Raw genomic sequence first — 19,294 nt, 5'->3', positions numbered from 1 at the left:
TGCACAAATAAATTCCATGGCACCATTCCAAGCGAGTAGAATGCCAGAACATCACAATACCTACTTTTTAAGACACGAAATATTTGAGGCGTCTGCGAGAGAAAGGGGCCATAGCGGATTCGATTATAGTGGGAAGTTTTTTTTATTTCCATTCTATCATTTGAAGACACTTTCCTTCTATGATCTCGGCTTCTTCACACGGCGCCTCACTATATCTTCACAGGTCCGTAGCCTAATTGATTTTTATTTTCATTCAGTATGCTCCCGGAGCGCCCTTTCTTCCCAACCCTTGGAACAAAACTTCTGAAAAGGCAGAGAAAAAACGGCTCCGTCCGCACCGCGGCGAGAGCACAAAGGTTTCCTTAAAGAGAGCAAAACAGTGGTTCCGCTTTGATGTCTATCCCCTGCTAACGAAAGGTCAAAATAATAAATGTAGGCCCAATTGAGGCGCTCCGCGGAGACAAAGGGGGCAAAACGTTACATTCTGGCAGCCGCAGCGCAGACCCTCATAGCGTGATAAACTCATTTAAAAAAGCAGAACCAAAGAGATCGCAGCATGGCTCCCCGCTTAAAGAAAAGAGCTTTCAGACTGATCAGACAGTCTTGGCTCCTCCGAGCTCCTTTTCTTTTCCCCATCACTCTCTCTCTCTCTCTCTCTCCACTCTTTCTCTGACTTTTGGCGCAGCTGCTTCGATGCGTCTATTGAGCCGAATAAAGGCAAATTTCCTCCAAATGAAATGAGCTGCACCTCATCCTCAAGAGAGAGGAAAAGTCACTTGTCATTAACACTACCTGCACGTCCGCTGTGTTAAGCGCTAGCTCTCTGCGGGCTTTGGCCGTTCAGTCTCTGCGCGTCGTTAGTTTGGCAACAGCACGCAACCTTATAGGCTGCCCAAAATTCCAACGGTGTGTTTTAAGCGCATATCTTCCCATCAGAGTTAGGCGAATGGTTTTGATCAGAGACATTTTTTCATAATGTGGCCTTACTGACATCAGAGACACTTCAACAGACAACGTTATGGCTTAGAATTCAATTTCAATCTTAGAGTGTCAAAAACAAACATTAAAATGTGAAAAGCATTATAGCTAATTTTCAGCAATGTTGAATCAAGAGAGCCATGCTTGTAAATATCTCACCCTTTACCCATTTGGTAAAAACAAAAAATAATATTCACTCAAAAGTGATTACACTAATAACATTTATTTCATGCGTTATTTCATATTTTAAGATTTCATAATTATTTCATTTATTTATAGGCCTATTTATTTAGCTGTAGTGGGCCGTTTTAATAGTCTTCTTTTATAATTATTTATTTTATATATAAATTATGAAACCCATTTAAGCCTAGCCAAATTAGTATTTCCATAATTTATTAATTATGATATTTTTCCGATATGGGTCATGTCAGACAGATGTAATATGCCCAGGTACAGTATGTTGATGTGTGTTATGCGTTCATTCAGACGGAATGCCATACCTAATTCATGCCACATAATCAAATTTGCTGGCCATCTTTGTTGGTTTGTTTGTTGCCCCAAAATATACAGATCATTATTTGGCTAAAAGCGTTGTCTTTCAAATAAATAAAATAGCATAGGCCTACACTCTGGTTCAGACATTTGTCATTAATATGACGTTTTGGCAAACGTTTGCATGTACACCAGTAAGTTCAGGAGGTTGCCATGTTATTGAGGTATTGAGGTTATTGAGGTCTTGAATTTCCCCTGGGGAGCAATAAAGTATCTATCTATCTATCTATCTATCTATCTAGGTTGGCTAACTAAAACGTATTCTCATCTGAACAGAGGAGACCTTTTCGTAGCTCCGAGCTGAGGTCCTCTTCCATACCCCATACCAATCAACAGACAGGATAAAGAGCTGAAACAGCCGCTTGTTATTGCAGTTATAGCCCCGTGTTCCCCATAATTCTCCCATGGAAGGCTATGCTTGATTGGGGTTGTTGTCGAATTGGCTTCTAAAATGTGGTTTGTCATGTTGGAGTTGCCCATGCATTAATCTTGCCACTGTAGCTTCCTTAAATGTTTGGCAATAGTGAGCTTGGCTCTCGTCACCATTAAGATGATCTTGTCACACACTGAATCATGTGGTGACAATTAATGTCAGTGTAACTAGCACTTAAGATGGGTTGAATTATATTCCTCTGCCGTTTCCTCCTCCAGGCAGTTCTTACAAGAAATAATGTGTTGCATTTTTTAATATCCTAATTCAGGCTAGGATCAGTTATGTTCAGTTTGAACATGTTTAGGCCTAGTTCAATTTTAAAAGGTCAAATCTAACGGGCCCGTTTGTCAAGCTTTTAAAGTCACCGTGGAGTCGGATCTACGAATATTACCGAAAGCTAAACGTCACCATCACGGAGCTTGTCAAAGAACCAATCAATGCCCACTGTGATCACGCTGCCTGCTGCTCCCTGTCAAATGCTCTGGTGACAGCTCGTTCGCGCTACCATGGTTGTGTTAAAAGGAATACCTTCTCTCCTGTCGCCAGAGCTTTTGTACGCGTTGGCAAAGATGGGTCATGGCGATGAACTGGGTAAGTAAGCACTGCACGGCACAATATACTGATGACCTGAAATCATGGTGCTTTAAGCGTATTGGTAAAGGAGCTAACGTTAGCATTGACTTCGGGAAGGAGGAATGCCATGGGGAAGCTAAATTCAATGCGACACGACAGAAATGCCACTTTCCAAGCAAAGCCCGGCCGTGTTGCAGTCATGTTCATCTATCTTTAACTCTGCATGATCCGTTTGCGTTGTGTAGGCAAGTGAACACCCCTCCTTCCTTAGCTAGCCACATTGAAGCTCATAGGTCATTGCTGGTTAATATTTACTGCATATTCATTTGATGCATTTCTCCCTCAAAATATACATTGTTACTTTAGCGTTACAGTGACTTCAAACGTATCTGTCACTTTGTTTGCACATTGTGTACTTCCTACTTCCTCAGTTCTTGCGGATGCCAACTTCCCTGTGTCCTCCGTGTGTAAATGCGGACCGATAGAGATCCGAGCCGACGGTACGTGGGACACATTGGCTGGATGCGTCCAGTCTTACAGTGTGCAGAGTGGACTTGGCCTCGTGACATGTTTTAAAACGGTAGATTATTTTACGTCAAAGGTGTGGAGCTCAACTGTGTGTGTGTGTTCATTACAGGTCTACAGATCCCAGCGCTGTTGGAAGCTATTCTGAAGCTTTTCCCTCTGGACACGTACGTGCGTAGCCCGGTAAGATTCTACTAACGACATCTCACCTGTGTTCAACTGCGGGTCTGTTGTGTCATGATGAAAATACAAATACATAATAACAATAATACTATGACCGTATGTCGACTCTACAATTAAAACCAAGTGTTTAATATTCCTGTGCGTTCTGCATATCTGCAATGTGTGTTTCAGACGTCGCTATGCATTTGTTCACACATGGGAAGGCCCTGGGAAACGTAAAAAAATAACCGCTGGAACAGAGTTGAGATTCACAGAACCCTAATACAAATTTCCAATATTTAGCCTACATGTAACACATAATATTTGCATATTGTAACTAACCACTGTTTATCACTATGAGCTACTGTAAGATATAACATCAAATGCTGTAGGTCAGTAGCCAACTTACCTTTGCTGAACTTTCTTTGCAAATAATAATATAATTTATTATACTTTGTAATAGGCTATTCTTATATTGTCTTCTGTGTGTGTGTGTATATATATGTGTGTGTGTGTGTGTACCACCCAACACATTGGCAGGGTTGAATCTAATCGATTGTAATATGGCCTTCTCTATTCCCTCAAAATATTTAAAATAAGAACAATATGTTGGCATGAACAATATGTTGGCATATGTACAATATGTAAGGGATAATGTATAGAACGCTGGTCATTATCGGGAAAATAAGTCCAGACAGGATGAACAGTCTTATTTTGCGATGTTCTATACATTATCCTGCGTGTCACACGGCTATTGCCAAAACGAAAAAATAAACTCCACATGATATGACTCTTTACATTTATTTGTTACAGTTTCATCATGGCTTTTGCTGAGAAACAAAAAGTTCACGCTGAACTTGAATCAAACATTCTTTAGAACACAGCTGATCAACCGTCTGCTTTCACTTTTAAATGAAGTTCCACTTCAAGAAGTGACCGGACTACTTGTGGAGTGATATGAAGTTCCATTGCAAGAAGTGACCGGACTACTTGGGGAGTGATATGAAAGACGTGAATAAGAAGCACAAAAAACATTTTCCTTGACAGCGGTCTGTTATACTTAGCAACGGTCTGTTATCGAGAAATATCAGACCACCGAACGTTGGGAAGGCCCATTCAAGTGAATGGAGCATTCTGCAGCATTATGAAGAGCCGTGTAATAAGTTGGCATATGTACGTAATTTAAAAAAAAAATTTTTTTATGACAATCAAAGCCACAAACCTCACCTTTAATATCTGTTGGCAAATGTATGGACTCTAAGATGATGCACATACATTTCAGAGTAAATGTATGGACTCTAAGATGATGCACATACATTGCAGAGTAAATGTAAAGTCGCAGTCAAGGATTCCACAGGAAGTTGTGTTTGCGTTTATGTTTATATTCGAAACATACATTATATTTACATACCTTATATTTTAACACACCAGAGAGGTAGCTCCCCCCTACCTTCTGTGTTCCCCCGAGAAACCCCACGCAGGGTTTTGTTTTTGTTTGGGGGACAGGCTGCCCCCACTTTGTTTGTTTCTAGTTTTTGGAGCCTGGGCTGCCTACTGAGGCTGGGGTTTTACAGTGTGGACTGAGGCTGAGACTGTTTTTTTAAACAGTGTACTCACAGAATGGGCAGCTAGCGGTCGTGAAGAGATGAATGCTGAAGTTGCCAAAATATGTTATGGGCTTGGCATCGCGTAAAAATCCTGACTGCACCTTTAAGAGGAAACTGGATGGACTGTGAAGAGGAAATGTATGGACTCTTAAAAGCAGAATTAGTATTAGTGGCTTTCGGCTCTGGGTTGTGGAGATGAATGTACTGATGATTTGTGTCTGTGTGTGTGTGTGTGTGGCTTTTGACTCAGGGTTGTGGAACTGGGTGTACTGATGACTGACAGCTCTATTTCAGGCAGCTGTGATGGACCTGGTGGACAGTGACAAGGAGCTTGGTCTAGAGACGCCAGTGTGGACCACATACATCCAAATGATCAAACAGGCAGGATCACAGGTGTGTGTGTGTGTGTGTGTGTGTGTGTGTGTGTGTGTGTGTGTGTGTATATGACCCCTATGCATAAGCTTTAGGCTTGGCTAGGATAATATCGCCCTTTAAGCTTTCCAGTTGTAGAACTGTAGAATGTCTGCATGGCTGCTACTCTAGTGTATCTAATTATTGTATATAACTAATGTGTAATCTAATGTGCTATTATATATAACTAATGTGTAATCTAATGTAATCTAATATGTTATTGTATATAACTAATGTGTAATCTAATGTAATCTAATGTTATTGTATATAACTAATTTGTAATCTAATGTAATCTAATGTGCTATTATATTTAACTAATGTGTAATCTACAACATGCTTACTGTAAAAAAAACGTAACAAACTCACTCAACTAACCAATACTGCCACCAAAACAATAGGTCTGCATACCCCAAACCTACAAGAACTAAACACTAAGGCCATCGCACGTATCGCTCATGTAATATCCCTGGACATCACCCACCCACTCAACCACTACTTCTCACTCCTACCCTCTGGCAGGAGGTTTAGAAGCGTAAGGTGCAATAAAGTCCGCTTCAGCAGAAGCCTAATCCCCTTAGCAATACAAACACTCAACAACACAAAGCCCCACAGATAAATATATGCAGTGCAATAACGTATGTGTTTCCCATGAAACCCCCAATAATTTATGTAAAAGTCTGTGTCAAATGCCTATGATGTATGTAATGTGTATGTCTGTATGTGTCATTCCTATGTCTGTGACCATGTAGGATGAAAAGCGGAATGGAAAATGTGAAAAGAATTTCCCTAAGGGGACAACTCACTAGATAGATAGATAGATAGATAGATGGATGGATACTTTATTGATCCCCAGGGGAAACTAACTAACTAACTAATGTAATCTAATGTGCTATTGTATTTTCTCTTTCTGTTGAAGGGCAGCTTAGAGACTGTGGAGAGATTTGCATTTTATGAGAGAGCCAAGAAAGCGTTTGCTGTCGTGGCAACGGGGTAAGATATTGCCCCCAAGTAGTTAAAACTAATTTACACATTAACAGCTTTTAATAGATCTTCAGAGTTTGTTATACTGTACTGTATGTGTGTATGTTTTTCTCTGTATGTATGTGTGTGTGTGTTTGTATGTGTGTTTGTGTGAAAAAGATGCTTTCTAAATGCTTTTTTTCTTGAAAAAGAAACGTTACCAAGAACTGTTACAATATGTTTTAGTTTTGCAAAGCTGCGTAACTTTTACTGTACATCTCTCCCTCCATCCCTCTGTCTCTCTCTCTCTTTCCCTGTCTCTCTCTCTGTCTCTCTCTCCCTCTCTCTCTCTCTTTCTCCCTCTGTCTCTCACTCTCCCTTTCTCTCTCTCTGTCTCCCTTTCTCTCTCTCCCCCTCTGTCTCCCTCTCTCTTCCTCTCTCTCTCTCTGTCTCCCTTTCTCTCTCTCTCCCTCTCTTTCTCTCTCTCTCCCTCTGTCTCTCCCTTTCTCTCTGTCCCCATCTGTCTCCCTCTCTCTCTTTTCTCTCTCTCTCTCTCTCCCTCTCTCTCTCTCTCTCTGTCAGGGAGACGGCGCTGTATGGCAACCTGATCATAAAGAAAGGCGTGATCCCACCTGGGGAACTGAGCTGAATCCTGCTGCCCCTCTGAGCTGCCCTCTGCTCCTCTGAGCTGAATCCTGCTGCCCCTCTGAGCTGCCCTCTGCTCCTCTGAGCTGCCCTCTGCTCCTCTGAGCTGAATCCTGCTGGACCCTGCTGCCCTCTGCTCCTCTGAGCTGCCCTCTGCTCCTCTGAGCTGAATCCTGCTCCTCTGAGCTGCCTCCTGTGCTGCGTTTCTCCTTAAGACTCCTGCTGCTCCTCTGAGCTGCCTCCTGTGCTGCGTTTCTCCTTAAGACTCCTGCTGCTCCTCTGAGCTGCCTCCTGTGCTGCGTTTCTCCTTAAGACTCCTGCTGCTCCTCTGCTGGACTCCTGCTGGACTCTGCTGGACTCTGCTCTGCTGAGCTCTAACAGCATTATTAACACCCAAGGAGTTTATTGGACTGGCTGGGAAAATGAAATTTCTACTGACACACACACACTTTGCAGGGAAGAAGACATTTCTACAGACACACATACTCCTCGTGGGGTCGTAAATGGGGACGTTCTGGAGAGTCATAAACGTTGTGGTGGAGTTAGGGTTAGACGCATCAGCAGGGGTCACACAGGGATCTGTAGCTGTAACCAAACAAGACGCGTCAGAAACGTTGTGGTGGAGTTTGGGTTAGACGCGTCAGAAACGTTGTGGTGGAGTTTGGGTAAGACGCGTCAGAAACGTTGTGGTGGAGTTTGGGTTAGACGCGTCAGGAGAGATCACACAGATCTGTAGCTGTAACTAAACCCTCAGCACTCTCGTGTTCTGATGTAATCGCCCCGTGAAGTATGTGTGTGTCTCCGCGTTCTCTCCACCGGGAATGATGGGAATGTGGGAAGTGAATTAATGAGCGTGTTAAGTAGGGGAATGTGTGTGTGAGTATGAGTGTGTTAAGTAGGGGAATGTGTGTGTGAGTATGAGTGTGTTAAGTAGGGGAATGTGTGTGTGAGTATGAGTGTGTTAAGTAGGGGAATGAGTGTGTGAGTATGGATGAGCGTGTTAAGTAGGGGAATGTGTGTGTGAGTATGAGTGTGTTAAGTAGGGGAATGTGTGTGTGAGTATGGATGAGCGTGTTAAGTAGGGAATGTGTGTGTGAGTATGAGTGTGTTAAGTAGGGGAATGTGTGTGTGAGTATGAGTGTGTTAAGTAGGGGAATGTGTGTGTGAGTATGGATGAGCGTGTTAAGTAGGGAATGTGTGTGTGAGTATGAGTGTGTTAAGTAGGGGAATGTGTGTGTGAGTATGAGTGTGTTAAGTAGGGGAATGTGTGTGTGAGTATGGATGAGTGTGTTAAGTAGAGGAATGTGTGAGTGGGTATGGATGAGTATGGATGAGCGTGTTAAGTAGGGAGTAATTTCACTCTAGGGTCCTTTGCACCCTGACCCCGAGCCAAACACCCTCCCAGAACGTGTTTTCCCTTGGTCGAACCCTGGTCGATTAGCGCTGTCAGAAACAAATGACTTTCTGCAGGCATAATGAAACCTACTTTTATCTCGTAAATTACCCCACTAATAATGCCCTGAATGGTACGAAAGTTCTACAGTAGTACAACTATGTTCTTTACTCATAAAACGAGGCATTGAAAAGTTTGTAAGTACACCAGGAGTTTATTTCACTTGCCTGATGAATGCTACTATCTGCTACTATACCACTGCGTCGACGTTACTTCCGTGATTTGGGAAAAGCCCGTAAAAGTCCTGGCAGGAAGCATGCATAAGGATGTAGATCCAGGAATGCACTAATATTTTGTTCGTAGTACCAGTTTGCAACAATTATTAGTCAACACTAAGTTGTAAACACTTCGGAAAAAAAATATTAAAAACAGAGATATACCAAAAAACATTGATGTAATCGCTAGGGTGAAATTACTCCGAACCATCGCTTTAAGTAGGGGAATGTGTGAGTATGAGTGTGTTAAGTAGGAGAATGTGTGAGTGAGTATGGATGAGCGTGTTAAGTAATGTATGAGTGAGTATGAGCGTGTTAAGTAGGGGAATGTGTGAGTATGAGTGTGTTAAGTAGGGGAATGTGTGAGTATGAGTGTGTTAAGTAGGGGAATATGTGAGTATGAGTGTGTTAAGTAGGGGAATGTGTGAGTGAGTATGGATGAGCGTGTTAAGTAATGTATGAGTGAGTATGAGCGTGTTAAGTAGGGGAATGTGTGAGTATGAGCGTGTTAAGTAGGGGAATGTGTGTGTGAGTATGGATCCGTAAGACAAGCCTGAGGGGAAGGAGGCAAATCAAAGCCAGATCCGGATCTCACAACATCATTAGTGTGTGAATTACTAAAGCTTCATTTCCATAATCTGTGTGAACGGTTAAAAGATGTTATTGACCACATTGATTGTAAAGTCTATATTTTTTATTTCTTTCAGTTAATATCATTTATCTATTATTTACACTTTATGCAGCTTCAGTTGTCAGAGTGTAATGAGTGCAGGACACCATTGACTTAAATCATTGACTATTCTTTTACAAGATTTTTATTGTCAATATTGGAGGGAAAATTATAAATAAAAAGATTTTTACAAATCAGTTCAGATCTCTCCTGTCTACATGACAACACACACATGCACTTATCAGTGGGGAGCACTGGGTCAGTATTTGAGAGGACTTGACTGGGTCAGTATTTGTGGTAGAGATCATCCAGGTCTTCCTCAGGGAGAGAGCGCCCCCTGTGGTCAGGCATGGACACGTCATCCTGGGGCTCCGGCTCCACCTGGGGCAACACCTGCAGCTGCCCCTGGTCTCCGTGGTAGATGTCTCCGTGGTAGATGTCGTCCAGATCCACCTCTGCCTGGGCATAGCGCCCCCTTCTGGTCTCCTGGGCCAGGCGGTCAGTCTGCTCCGCTGGTCCAGCCTGGGCGGGGTAGTTGTGGTAGAGCTCGTCCATGTCTGGTTCGGCCCGGTGGTACTGGGGGCCGGACGCTGCAGCGTGGGGCTGCTGGGCATGGTGGTCCTCTGCGGGCCTGGCGTGGGCACCGGTGTGGGCATTAGCGTGGGCATTAGCGTAGTCATCAGCGTGGGCATTAGCGAGGGCATCAGCGTGGGCGGGGGCCTCCTCTACAGCACGCCGGCGGGACTCCTGCACGGCACTCCAGATGAGCATGGAGGGGTGGATGTCCAGGTCGGGGGCGTCCATGTCCTGAGGGGGCTCCACCTCCTTCAGCCCCAGCGGCAGCTTGTCCTCCCCACCAGACCTAGGACACGGACGCCGCAACACACAGGTGAGAACTGACCAATCTGTTTGTGTGTGTGTGTTAGTTAGGGTCTGGCAGGTTGTGTCTATTGAACATAGATAGTCCTGTGTGTGTGTGTGTGTGTGTGTGTGTGTGTGTGTGTGTGATTGTTGTCATACACTTGAGCGTGGGGCAATCTTGTGTGGATGTGGAGGTATGAAATTCCTTTATGTACATACACATTTAAGAAATGGGTTTATGAAATAGGAATAATCCTGCATAATGTGTCTCTGTTGTCTGTGTGTGTGTGTGTGTGTGTGTACACATGGGTTTATGAAATAGGAATAATCCTGCATAATGTGTCTCTGTTGTCTGTGTGTGTGTGTGTGTGTGTGTGTGTGTGTGTGTGTGTGTGTGTGTGTGTGTGTGTGTATGTGTACACATGGGTTTATGAAATAGGAATAATCCTGCATAATGTGTCTCTGTTGGCTGTGTGTGTGTCTGTGTGTGTGTCTGTGTGTGTGTGTGAGTGTGTCTCTGTTGGCTATGTGTTGCTAAGAATGTCCGAGAAAGAATGTCCGCCCCCCCCCCCCCCGGCATGTGTTCAATATAGCTTATTTAATTGTTTTGCTAAGTCGCATTTAGAAACATCATATGTTTACTTACATTAAAGTTTCTTGGACTGCTGTGTCATCCATTTTTCCCTGTAAAAATTAAAAACAATCACCATGACACACCTTTAATCTTTAACCTTATTAAAGTTCTTCATCTATTTTTTTTAAAAACTTATGAACTGTAGGGCTACTAATATTAAACCATCCAGAGCTTATCAAAATATTAAATCAACAGGTCTATGACTCAGTCACAAAGGTATATCAAACTAGGCTATGATAAGACCAGGACAGACAAAGCTGTTCTATTCTGTATTAGCAGCCTATGGGCCTGGACTTATAAAGTGAAATGGTCAACAATAAACTTGTGTTGACAATTCAGCTGTTGGAAATACATGTTTAAATTTGTCATTTTATAGGAACAGTTTAATCATCGTCTCTGTTACTTTATAAGGGCAACTTGTGGCTTTATGATTTACTGTGAACTGCATCATGTAAGCCTATAGGGTCCCATCATGAAATAATAAAACATTCGGGCTACCCTAAACAATTGACGTGTATATTAAGGCGATTGCTCTGTTTTGAATTCATTGTTGCAAACTTGGTGTTGAATTTGTAATAGTCTTCTCACCCCCCCCCCCCCTCACCCCTCCCCCAATGGCAATTACCAACAAATACTCTTTTAACGTCTGTAGAGGACTGTTTACACAATCTTACCCATGCGCTGCGCGGCTCTGAAGAGGCCCCATACACCAACAGGGAAATTACGACCAAAAGTGAAAACCTTAAAGCGCAAAATGTAATAATGACGTCAAAACAAACTAGACGCAGTCCAATAGAGAATCAAAATCATCAATTGCCATTTAGCGACCTATTCCTTTAATCTCATATGAATTAGACTAGCAAAAAAAAACTAACAAACCGTTAGAATTAGTGCAACCATAAGACAACACGAGGTCTACGTGATTATGCTCTCTGATGCTTGGCTCCAGAGTCATGAGTATAATTCCCTCATTCTTACCATGAAAACATACGACGCAGTCAGAGCAACTCACCTGAACATGACGGCCCTTGGACTTTTTCAATAATGATTTCATGGTGATGCGTCCGACAGTAAATGCTGCGATCCTGTAATAAAACAGTTCAAAGTTCAAACGTCCTTGCTCTATTTGGTCTTTGGACTCTCAACTTATTTCTGCAGAGTTATCCATTAAATGATACAATTTATTACATTGTGCTCGCTTGGATAAAATCTAAGTGCGTCCTTGCGCGAAATCAAGTGCGTCTTCTAATTCGGCGCAAGTCAAAAAGAGGGTATGTGTGCGCAATTCCACTAACTGGTTCGAATTTTGCTAAACTGATATTGAAAGAGAATGTTTGCTAGTATTTGGTGGCGCCGTTACATAATTTTTCATGACTGAAATGATGTGTTGCCAAAAGTGTGTGTTTTCTTCTTCGGTCAGCCGTTTAAAGTGTAGCCTACTTTACTTTACGCCCCGGATACACACACACACACACACACACACACACACACACAGCATTGAAACACATCGACGAACTTGGATTTGACGTCAGTAGGCTATCATAACCAAATAGTTCTATTTGTATTTCTCATGTTTCTTATTTTTCCCACTGACAATTTGCGTGTTTACTTAACGGGGCATAACGATAAGCTATCCATTTGCTTTATAGCCAGCATTCAAATAAAATCCACAGACAACAAGAGCCAGTGCCACAATCGCCTCTTGAGGCTTCTGCAACCAAACTTACAGTAACACATTCTGAACGATGCAACCAATACGGACGGATCTGCAAAATACACGACATCACCAAGGTAACCAGACCAGATACGACCAGAAAGCCCGTGCAGAAGAAACGTGCAGAGGAACATCGCAGACGGCTAGGATCCGAGAAACCCAGTAAGTTATCATTTAGAATTAGCATTACCTAACCTCAGTAAGTTATCATTTAGCATCACCTAACCTCTGCAGTACGATGTCAAGCAAATAGCGCAAATGCTTGTAAACAGAAGGTTTGCAGGCGCGTTCATCTCAGTGTTTCGCAAAAAATGCTTCATTAATACGCCCAACCGCACATGGAATGTTAGGCACCAGAGAGAGAATATTTTTATATAATAACTCATAATGGTAATAATTAAGCGTTTGGAGCTGTGTGGAGGCTATAGTCTTTGGTTGATTTTGGTGTTCGTCATGCAATCATTATGCAATACATGGCTAATCCTCGCACGAGGCGACAGTGACAGACGGGATGTTTCCTGGAATCCAGATTTATATCACAACCAGAAAAATTCAATAGCGAGATACTGAAATATGGCAAATGGAAGTTGTAATAATTGTACAATTATTTAATTTACATCGCTACAGCTGGAGTCTGCAGCTGTGCGTCTCGCTATGTTTATCGCGCCGCTGGTATGCCGCCGAAGTCTCGCGCTACCGCCCCGCCTGTTCCTCTTCCCCAGCTGTTGCTCGCGCTGAGAGGGCGCGTTAATTATGCGCGCCGGTATTTTGTGTGATATGAATGCGGAGACTGAAATGAGTCTAATTCGGCTCAGATGGCTCGTATTCCGGGTAAAGAGGTGTAGGTATTGTGAGAAAACAACTGGGATGTTTTAACCAGAGATTGGCACAAATGGAGCACACCGCGCTTCAGTACATATTTTCCTCGTTGGAAAAATGCTCACCACCTTGTTTATTTTTCGTTTGAGGCGTTGACTACAGTATGGTGACTAAAAGCGCCCACACCTAGACTCATATTTCTCAGATGTGAGCGCGCACAGATTGAAGGCAGATGACTCTAGGAAAGCTGTTGCCAGACGCTCGCACTCACCACGGAACAACACAATTATGTTCACTAATGAGGGCGAAATCACAGAGAGCGTGAGAGTGTCGCGATCACCAAATTGCTATCAATCTCCCTACAGGCCAGTGTACCGCCAAAGCCCGGTCATAGTTTCGCGTGGGCCCCGTCGCTGTGTGGCGCAGTTCCTTTTGAACTTTTGGCTGCATTTGGACATGGGCTATTTAGATTAAATCATCAGGCTGTGATTGCTTTAAACACGCTATTGTGATGCTATGCAACACGTTTTAGGCCGCTACCCAATCTCAGAGGATAACAGGGCAACACCCAGTCAGTTGCAGACACATTGGCCTTTGAGTTCATCATGTGGGCCCATGTGGCAGGTGTATTGCCTCCTTTTCGCTCAAGTATCATATCTTAAGAATCAATGTTTAATCCTACTCAGGAAATCCAGAGTTCTCGCAAGAGCTTGTTTAATCCAACATAATTAGAGACAAACGTAAGTAAAGTTAAGACATCTGGCCATTTAGGGTGAAAAGAATGCCTATCCTCTTGCACTTATGCATAAAGGCCTATATGGCATGGTAATCTCTTGGCTTTGTGCTGTAGTTGCTATAGTTGTGCTATATGTGTTGCTGTAGTTGCTATATGTGTTGCTGTAGTTGCTATATGTGTTGCTGTAGTTGCTATATGTGTTGCTATATGTGTTGCTATATGTGTTGCTGTAGTTGCTATATGTTGTGCTATATGTGTTGCTGTAGTTGCTATATGTGTTGCTATAGTTGCTATATGTGTTGCTGTAGTTGCTATATGTGTTGCTATATGTGTTGCTGTAGTTGCTATATGTTGTGCTATATGTGTTGTTGTAGTTGCTATATGTGTTGCTCTAGTTGTGCTATATGTGTTGCTGTAGTTGCTATATGTGTTGCTGTAGTTGCTATATGTTGCTATATGGGTTGCTGTAGTTGCTATAGTGTTGCTATATGTGTTGCTATACGTGTTGCTATAGTTGTGCTATATGTGTTGCTGTAGTTGCTAAATGTTGCTATATGTGTGGCTGTAGTTGTGCTATATGTGTTGCTATAGTTGTGCTAGTGTTGCCAACTTTCTGATATGAAAATAAGGAACGGGGGTGTTTCGATAATACACTTCAGTAAGTAGGCCTACACCGGCATCCACTTCAGTTAGTGGTGGGGTTATTGAAATTATGTATGTATTATTGTACTAAATAGTGCATCATTTTACAAAATTGTGAGCTATTATTTACTAAAATGCGCACATAATATACTACATTCTATAGCCACTAGCCTACTCATTTTCTATCTGGTGCAAAACAAGAATTATTTCGATGCAAAAACACTTGATAAAGAAATAACTGTTTGTAGCCTATTATACTCAAACCAAATAACTCTGAAAACTGAACTGGCGGATATGCTGTCATAGAAAAAAATATATTGAACATCACAAGCAGCTCCAGAAGCTCTGAATTTGGTGAAGCCTTATTTTATTTCTGGCTTTTTTCTGTCTCTGCAGCAAGTAGGCTAGCCTATTTGTTTATCTTGCACAGATGCACTGTAAAACTCATGACAAGACATGTCATCTCACGCTACGCTATCAGCGTAGGCTAATATACGTGACTCGCAGTGGCTCAAACGAAAAGTGCATTCTCTGTTGGGATAGTGATGACAGACAAACTGAGAGGGATAAATGACAGCAGCAAAGTTTTCCTTTATTTCATACAAATTGTGTATTTTTCGTTCATAGTCTAACTTATCATACTGATCTGTCATGGATTTGCACGATTTGATTCTCAATAATACGGAACAAAATGCGTTCCGTATCAGTTCAATACGGAACACATCTTTTTCCTTGCAAATACGGGACGATTCCGTATTTTACGGAACGGTTGGCAACCCTAGCTATATGTGTTACTGTAGTTGCTATATGTGTTGCTTTAGTTGCTATATGTTGCTATATGTGTTGCTGTAGTTGTGCTATATGTGTTTCTGTAGTTGTGCTATATGTGTTGCTATAGTTGTGCTATATGTTGCTATATGTGTTGCTGTAGTTGCTATGTGTTGCTGTAGTTGCTATATGTTGCTATATGTGTTGTTGTAGTTGCTATATGTGTTGCTATATGTGTTGCTGTAGTAGCTATATGTGTTGCTATACGTGTTGCTGTAGTTGTGCTATATGTGTTGCTGTAGTTGCTATATGTGTGGCTGTAGTTGCTATATGTTGCTATATGAGTTGCTATAGTTGTGCTATATGTGTTGCTATATGTTGCTATATGTTGCTATATGTGTTGCTATATGTGTTGCTGTAGTTGTGCTATATGTGTTTCTGTAGTTGTGCTATATGTGTTGCTATAGTTGTGCTATATGTTGCTATATGTGTTGCTGTAGTTGCTATATGTGTTGCTGTAGTTGCTATATGTGTTATGTGTTGCTGTAGTTGCTATATGTGTTGCTGTAGTTGCTATATGTTGCTATATGTGTTGCTGTAGTTGCTATATATTGCTATATGTGTTGCTGTAGTTGCTATATGTGTTGCTATATGTGCTGCTGTAGTTGCTATATGTGTTGCTATATGTGTTGCTGTAGTTGTTATATGTGTTGCTGTAGTTGCTATATGTGTTGCTGTGTTGCTGTAGTTGCTATATGTGTTGCTATATGTTGCTATATGTGTTGCTGTAGTTGCTATATGTGTTGCTATATGTTGCTATATGTGTTGCTATATGTTGCTATATGTGTTTCTGTAGTTGCTATATGTGTTGCTGTAGTTGCTATATGTGTTGCTATATGTGTTGCTGTAGTTGCTATATGTGTTGCTGTAGTTGCTATATGTGTTGCTATATGTGTTGCTATATGATTCTATATGTGTTGCTGTAGTTGCTATATGTGTTGCTATATGTTGCTATATGTGTTTCTGTAGTTGCTATATGTGTTGCTGTAGTTCCTATATGTGTTGCTGTAGTTACTATATATGTTGCTATATGTGTTGCTATATGTTGCTATATGTGTTGCTTTATGTTGCTATATGTGTTGCTGTAGTTGCTATATGTGTTTCTGTAGTTGCTATATGTGTTGCTATATGTTGCTATATGTGTTTCTGTAGTTGCTATATGTGTTGCTATATGTTGCTATATGTGTTTCTGTAGTTGCTATATGTGTTGCTATATGTGTTGCTGTAGTTGCTATATGTGTTGCTGTAGTTGCTATATGTGTTGCTATATGTGTTGCTGTAGTTGCTATATGTGTTGCTGTAGTTGCTATGTGTTGCTATATGTGTTGCTATATGTGTTGCTGTAGTTGCTATATGTGTTGCTGTAGTTGCTATATGTTGCTATATGTGTTGCTATCTGTGTTGCTGTAGTTGCTATATGTGTTTCTGTAGTTGCTATATGTGTTGCCGTAGTTGCTATATGTATTGTTGTAGTTGCTATATGTGTTGCTATATGTGTTGCTATATGTGTTTCTGTAGTTGCTATATGTGTTTCTGTAGTTGCTATATGTGTTTCTGTAGTTGCTATATGTGTTGCTGTAGTTACTATATGTATTGCTGTAGTTGCTATATGTGTTGCTGTAGTTGCTATATGTTGCTATATGTGTTGCTATATGTTGCTATATGTTGCTATATGTGTTGCTGTAGTTGCTATATGTGTTGCTATATGTGTTTCTGTAGTTGCTATATGTATTGCTGTAGTTGCTATATGTGTTGCTGTAGTTGATATATGTGTTGCTATATGTTGCTATATGTGTTTCTGTAGTTGCTATATGTGTTGCTATATGTGTTGCTATATTTTATTTTTTATTTCTCCTTTATTTTACTAGGGTAGTCACATTGAGGCAGTTGCCTCTTTTCCAAGTGGGCCCTAGCCAAGAGAGCAGCATAAACGCAAAACACACTATATAGGACTCACAATACAGACAGAAACAAACAGATCACAAAAGACAGCATATCCACAAATAGCAAAGCATGAAAGATTAAGACATAAAAACATGCAGGACATAACCATGCAGATATAGAAATATACAGGACAAAACAAAAACATGCAAGCAAGACAAACAGAACTCATCAAATGGCAAGACATCTGCAACACCATACCAGACTGCACAAATGCACAACACTCAGCAAGAAAGGCAAGAGAAAAACATAGCGTACAGGGCAACAGATAGATACAGGTTCAGAGATAAAGCACACAACAAGGACATAACAAAAAGCATAGACCAAAGCAGACATAGTAGGCACTTACAAGATGAACATAAGACATGCTACACTGAATTCGTTCAATATATTAACTTTAACCTCAAAACCTCAAAAACACTCACACTGATAATGCAAAGTGTCCGCAATGCGTGACTTGAAATCAGACAATGGAATGAAAACGTCTAGCCCTAGCTGTTTCTGCAGTTCATTCCAGGTTGAGGGGGCATTGTATTGAAATGCTAGTTTTCCAAGGTTGGTTCTAGGGGTTGGTGGGTTAAAGAGAATAATATCTTTTGATCTAAGATTATATCTATTATTTGAGGCCCAAGAAAATAATGACAGATAAGAGGGAAGCAGACCAATGACAGCTTTGTAAATAAAAGTAAGCCAATGAAGTTGCCTACGTATTGACAGTGGGTGGCAACCTGACAAACTATATAATTCACAATGGTGTGTTGAATATTTGGCTCCAGTAATAAAGCGTAATGCTGAGTGGTAAACGGAGTCCAGAGCCCTTTGTACAGATTTAGAAGCATACATATAAAGAATGTCACCATAGTCTAATACAGAGATAAATGTAGATGTGACTAGCTCCTTTCTGGCTCTAACATTAAAACATGCCTTATTTCTATAATACAATCCTAACTTTATTTTTAGTTTACACACCAAATTGGTAACATGAGAATTAAAAGTCAGGTCTTCATCCACTAGAAAACCTAAATATTTGTAACTTGACACTCTTTCTATCACCTGTCCCTGTAGTGTACTTATACTGTATGAGGCAAAATTTGAGTTCGAGAATTTGTAAATAACATGTATTTAGTTTTGTTTGAGTTCAACACCAGGTGTAGCTTAAGTAGATTTTCCTGAATTTTTATAAAAGCTACTTGAAGTTTTGCTAATGCCTCGGAAGGAGATGGGGCATAGCAGTATAAAATAGTGTCATCTGCATACAGGTGCACATTAGCATCTACATGTGCGCAAATATCATTTATGTAGATGGTGTACAATAATGGCCCCAAAATGGAACCTTGTGGAACGCCAATTTTAATCTTTGAGCAGGAGACACATTGATGCCTATTTGTAAAATAATCTTTAAACCAAAGTAAAGTTTTTTCAGACATACCTATGCTGTGCAAAGAATGTAATAAAATACTATGATTCACAGTATCAAACGCTTTGGAGAGATCTATAAACAATGCTGCACAAGACTTTTTGCCATCAATGCAGCTAATGATATAATTTACTACTTTTACAGCTGCAGTGATTGTGCTATGTTTCTTCCTAAAGCCTGATTGAACTGGGCTAAGAATACAGTTTGTAGTTAAAAACTCTTTTAGTTGATCACTAATTAGAGACTCAAAGATTTTGGCTAACACTGAAAGCTTTGAGATTGGGCGATAGTTATCTAGCATAGCTGGATCGCCACTTTTTAATAAAGGAGCTACATGTGCTAATTTCCAAGAATCTGGAATATAATTTTGTGCCAGGGATAAATTAAAAATGTATGTTAAGGGGTCTGTGATAATTTCGGCTGAAAGTTTTAGAAGTGATGGGTCAAGGCCATCAGGACCAGCTGATTTTCTACTGTTTATGTTTTTTAGAGCTGTTAACACTGACTCCCTGCGGATT

The 19,294-nt window shown here is 41.1% G+C and overlaps 3 protein-coding genes across 5 annotated transcripts in view; 2 read left to right on the top strand and 1 right to left on the bottom strand.

Annotated features, from left to right (window-relative positions):
• The first annotated feature begins 2,417 nt into the window (after positions 1 to 2,417).
• Positions 2,418 to 9,381, top strand: fuom (fucose mutarotase). Of its 2 annotated transcripts, XM_076286412.1 has the most exons (6): positions 2,418 to 2,554; positions 2,968 to 3,036; positions 3,174 to 3,244; positions 5,125 to 5,223; positions 6,158 to 6,231; positions 6,784 to 9,381. In XM_076286412.1, the coding sequence occupies exons 1-6, from the start codon at positions 2,470 to 2,472 to the stop codon at positions 6,848 to 6,850; spliced, it is 465 nt and encodes a 154-aa protein (XP_076142527.1). In that variant the 5' UTR covers positions 2,418 to 2,469; the 3' UTR covers positions 6,851 to 9,381. The 2 variants fall into 2 exon arrangements, with proteins under 2 accessions (XP_076142527.1, XP_076142528.1); XM_076286413.1 differs by lacking the exon at positions 2,968 to 3,036.
• An 88-nt stretch (positions 9,382 to 9,469) lies between these two features.
• LOC143124001 (uncharacterized) lies at positions 9,470 to 10,067 on the bottom strand. Its single transcript, XM_076285257.1, has one exon. The coding sequence runs from the start codon at positions 9,986 to 9,988 to the stop codon at positions 9,470 to 9,472; it is 519 nt and encodes a 172-aa protein (XP_076141372.1). The 5' UTR covers positions 9,989 to 10,067.
• Positions 9,932 to 19,294, top strand: part of LOC143124698 (neuronal vesicle trafficking-associated protein 1-like) — a 15,030-nt gene continuing 5,667 nt past the window's right edge. For both annotated transcript variants that reach the window (XM_076286411.1, XM_076286410.1), the window contains exon 1: positions 9,932 to 10,073. The gene's annotated coding sequence lies outside the window, so the exon portion shown is untranslated. The remainder of the gene's footprint in view (positions 10,074 to 19,294) is intronic.

Source organism: Alosa pseudoharengus, unplaced genomic scaffold (genome assembly GCF_046254945.1).
Source record: "Alosa pseudoharengus isolate Yale_2024_CS ecotype anadromous, Long Island Sound unplaced genomic scaffold, YU_APseudo_1.1 YU_APseudo_1.1_scf_15, whole genome shotgun sequence".
Classification (NCBI taxonomy): domain Eukaryota; kingdom Metazoa; phylum Chordata; class Actinopteri; order Clupeiformes; family Clupeidae; genus Alosa; species Alosa pseudoharengus.
Note: the sequence above shows the minus strand (reverse complement) of the source record. Positions and strands in the feature narration are given on the sequence as shown.

Coding starts and splice junctions, on each gene's coding strand:
- fuom (XM_076286412.1), top strand. CDS start 2,470: ATGGTTGTGTTAAAAGGAATACCTTCTCTCCTGTCGCCAGAGCTTTTG. Junction 3,037..3,173: donor GATAGAGATCCGAGCCGACG/GTACGTGGGACA, acceptor TGTTCATTACAG/GTCTACAGATCCCAGCGCTG. Junction 6,232..6,783: donor TTTGCTGTCGTGGCAACGGG/GTAAGATATTGC, acceptor TCTCTCTGTCAG/GGAGACGGCGCTGTATGGCA.
- LOC143124001 (XM_076285257.1), bottom strand. CDS start 9,988: ATGGACGCCCCCGACCTGGACATCCACCCCTCCATGCTCATCTGGAGT.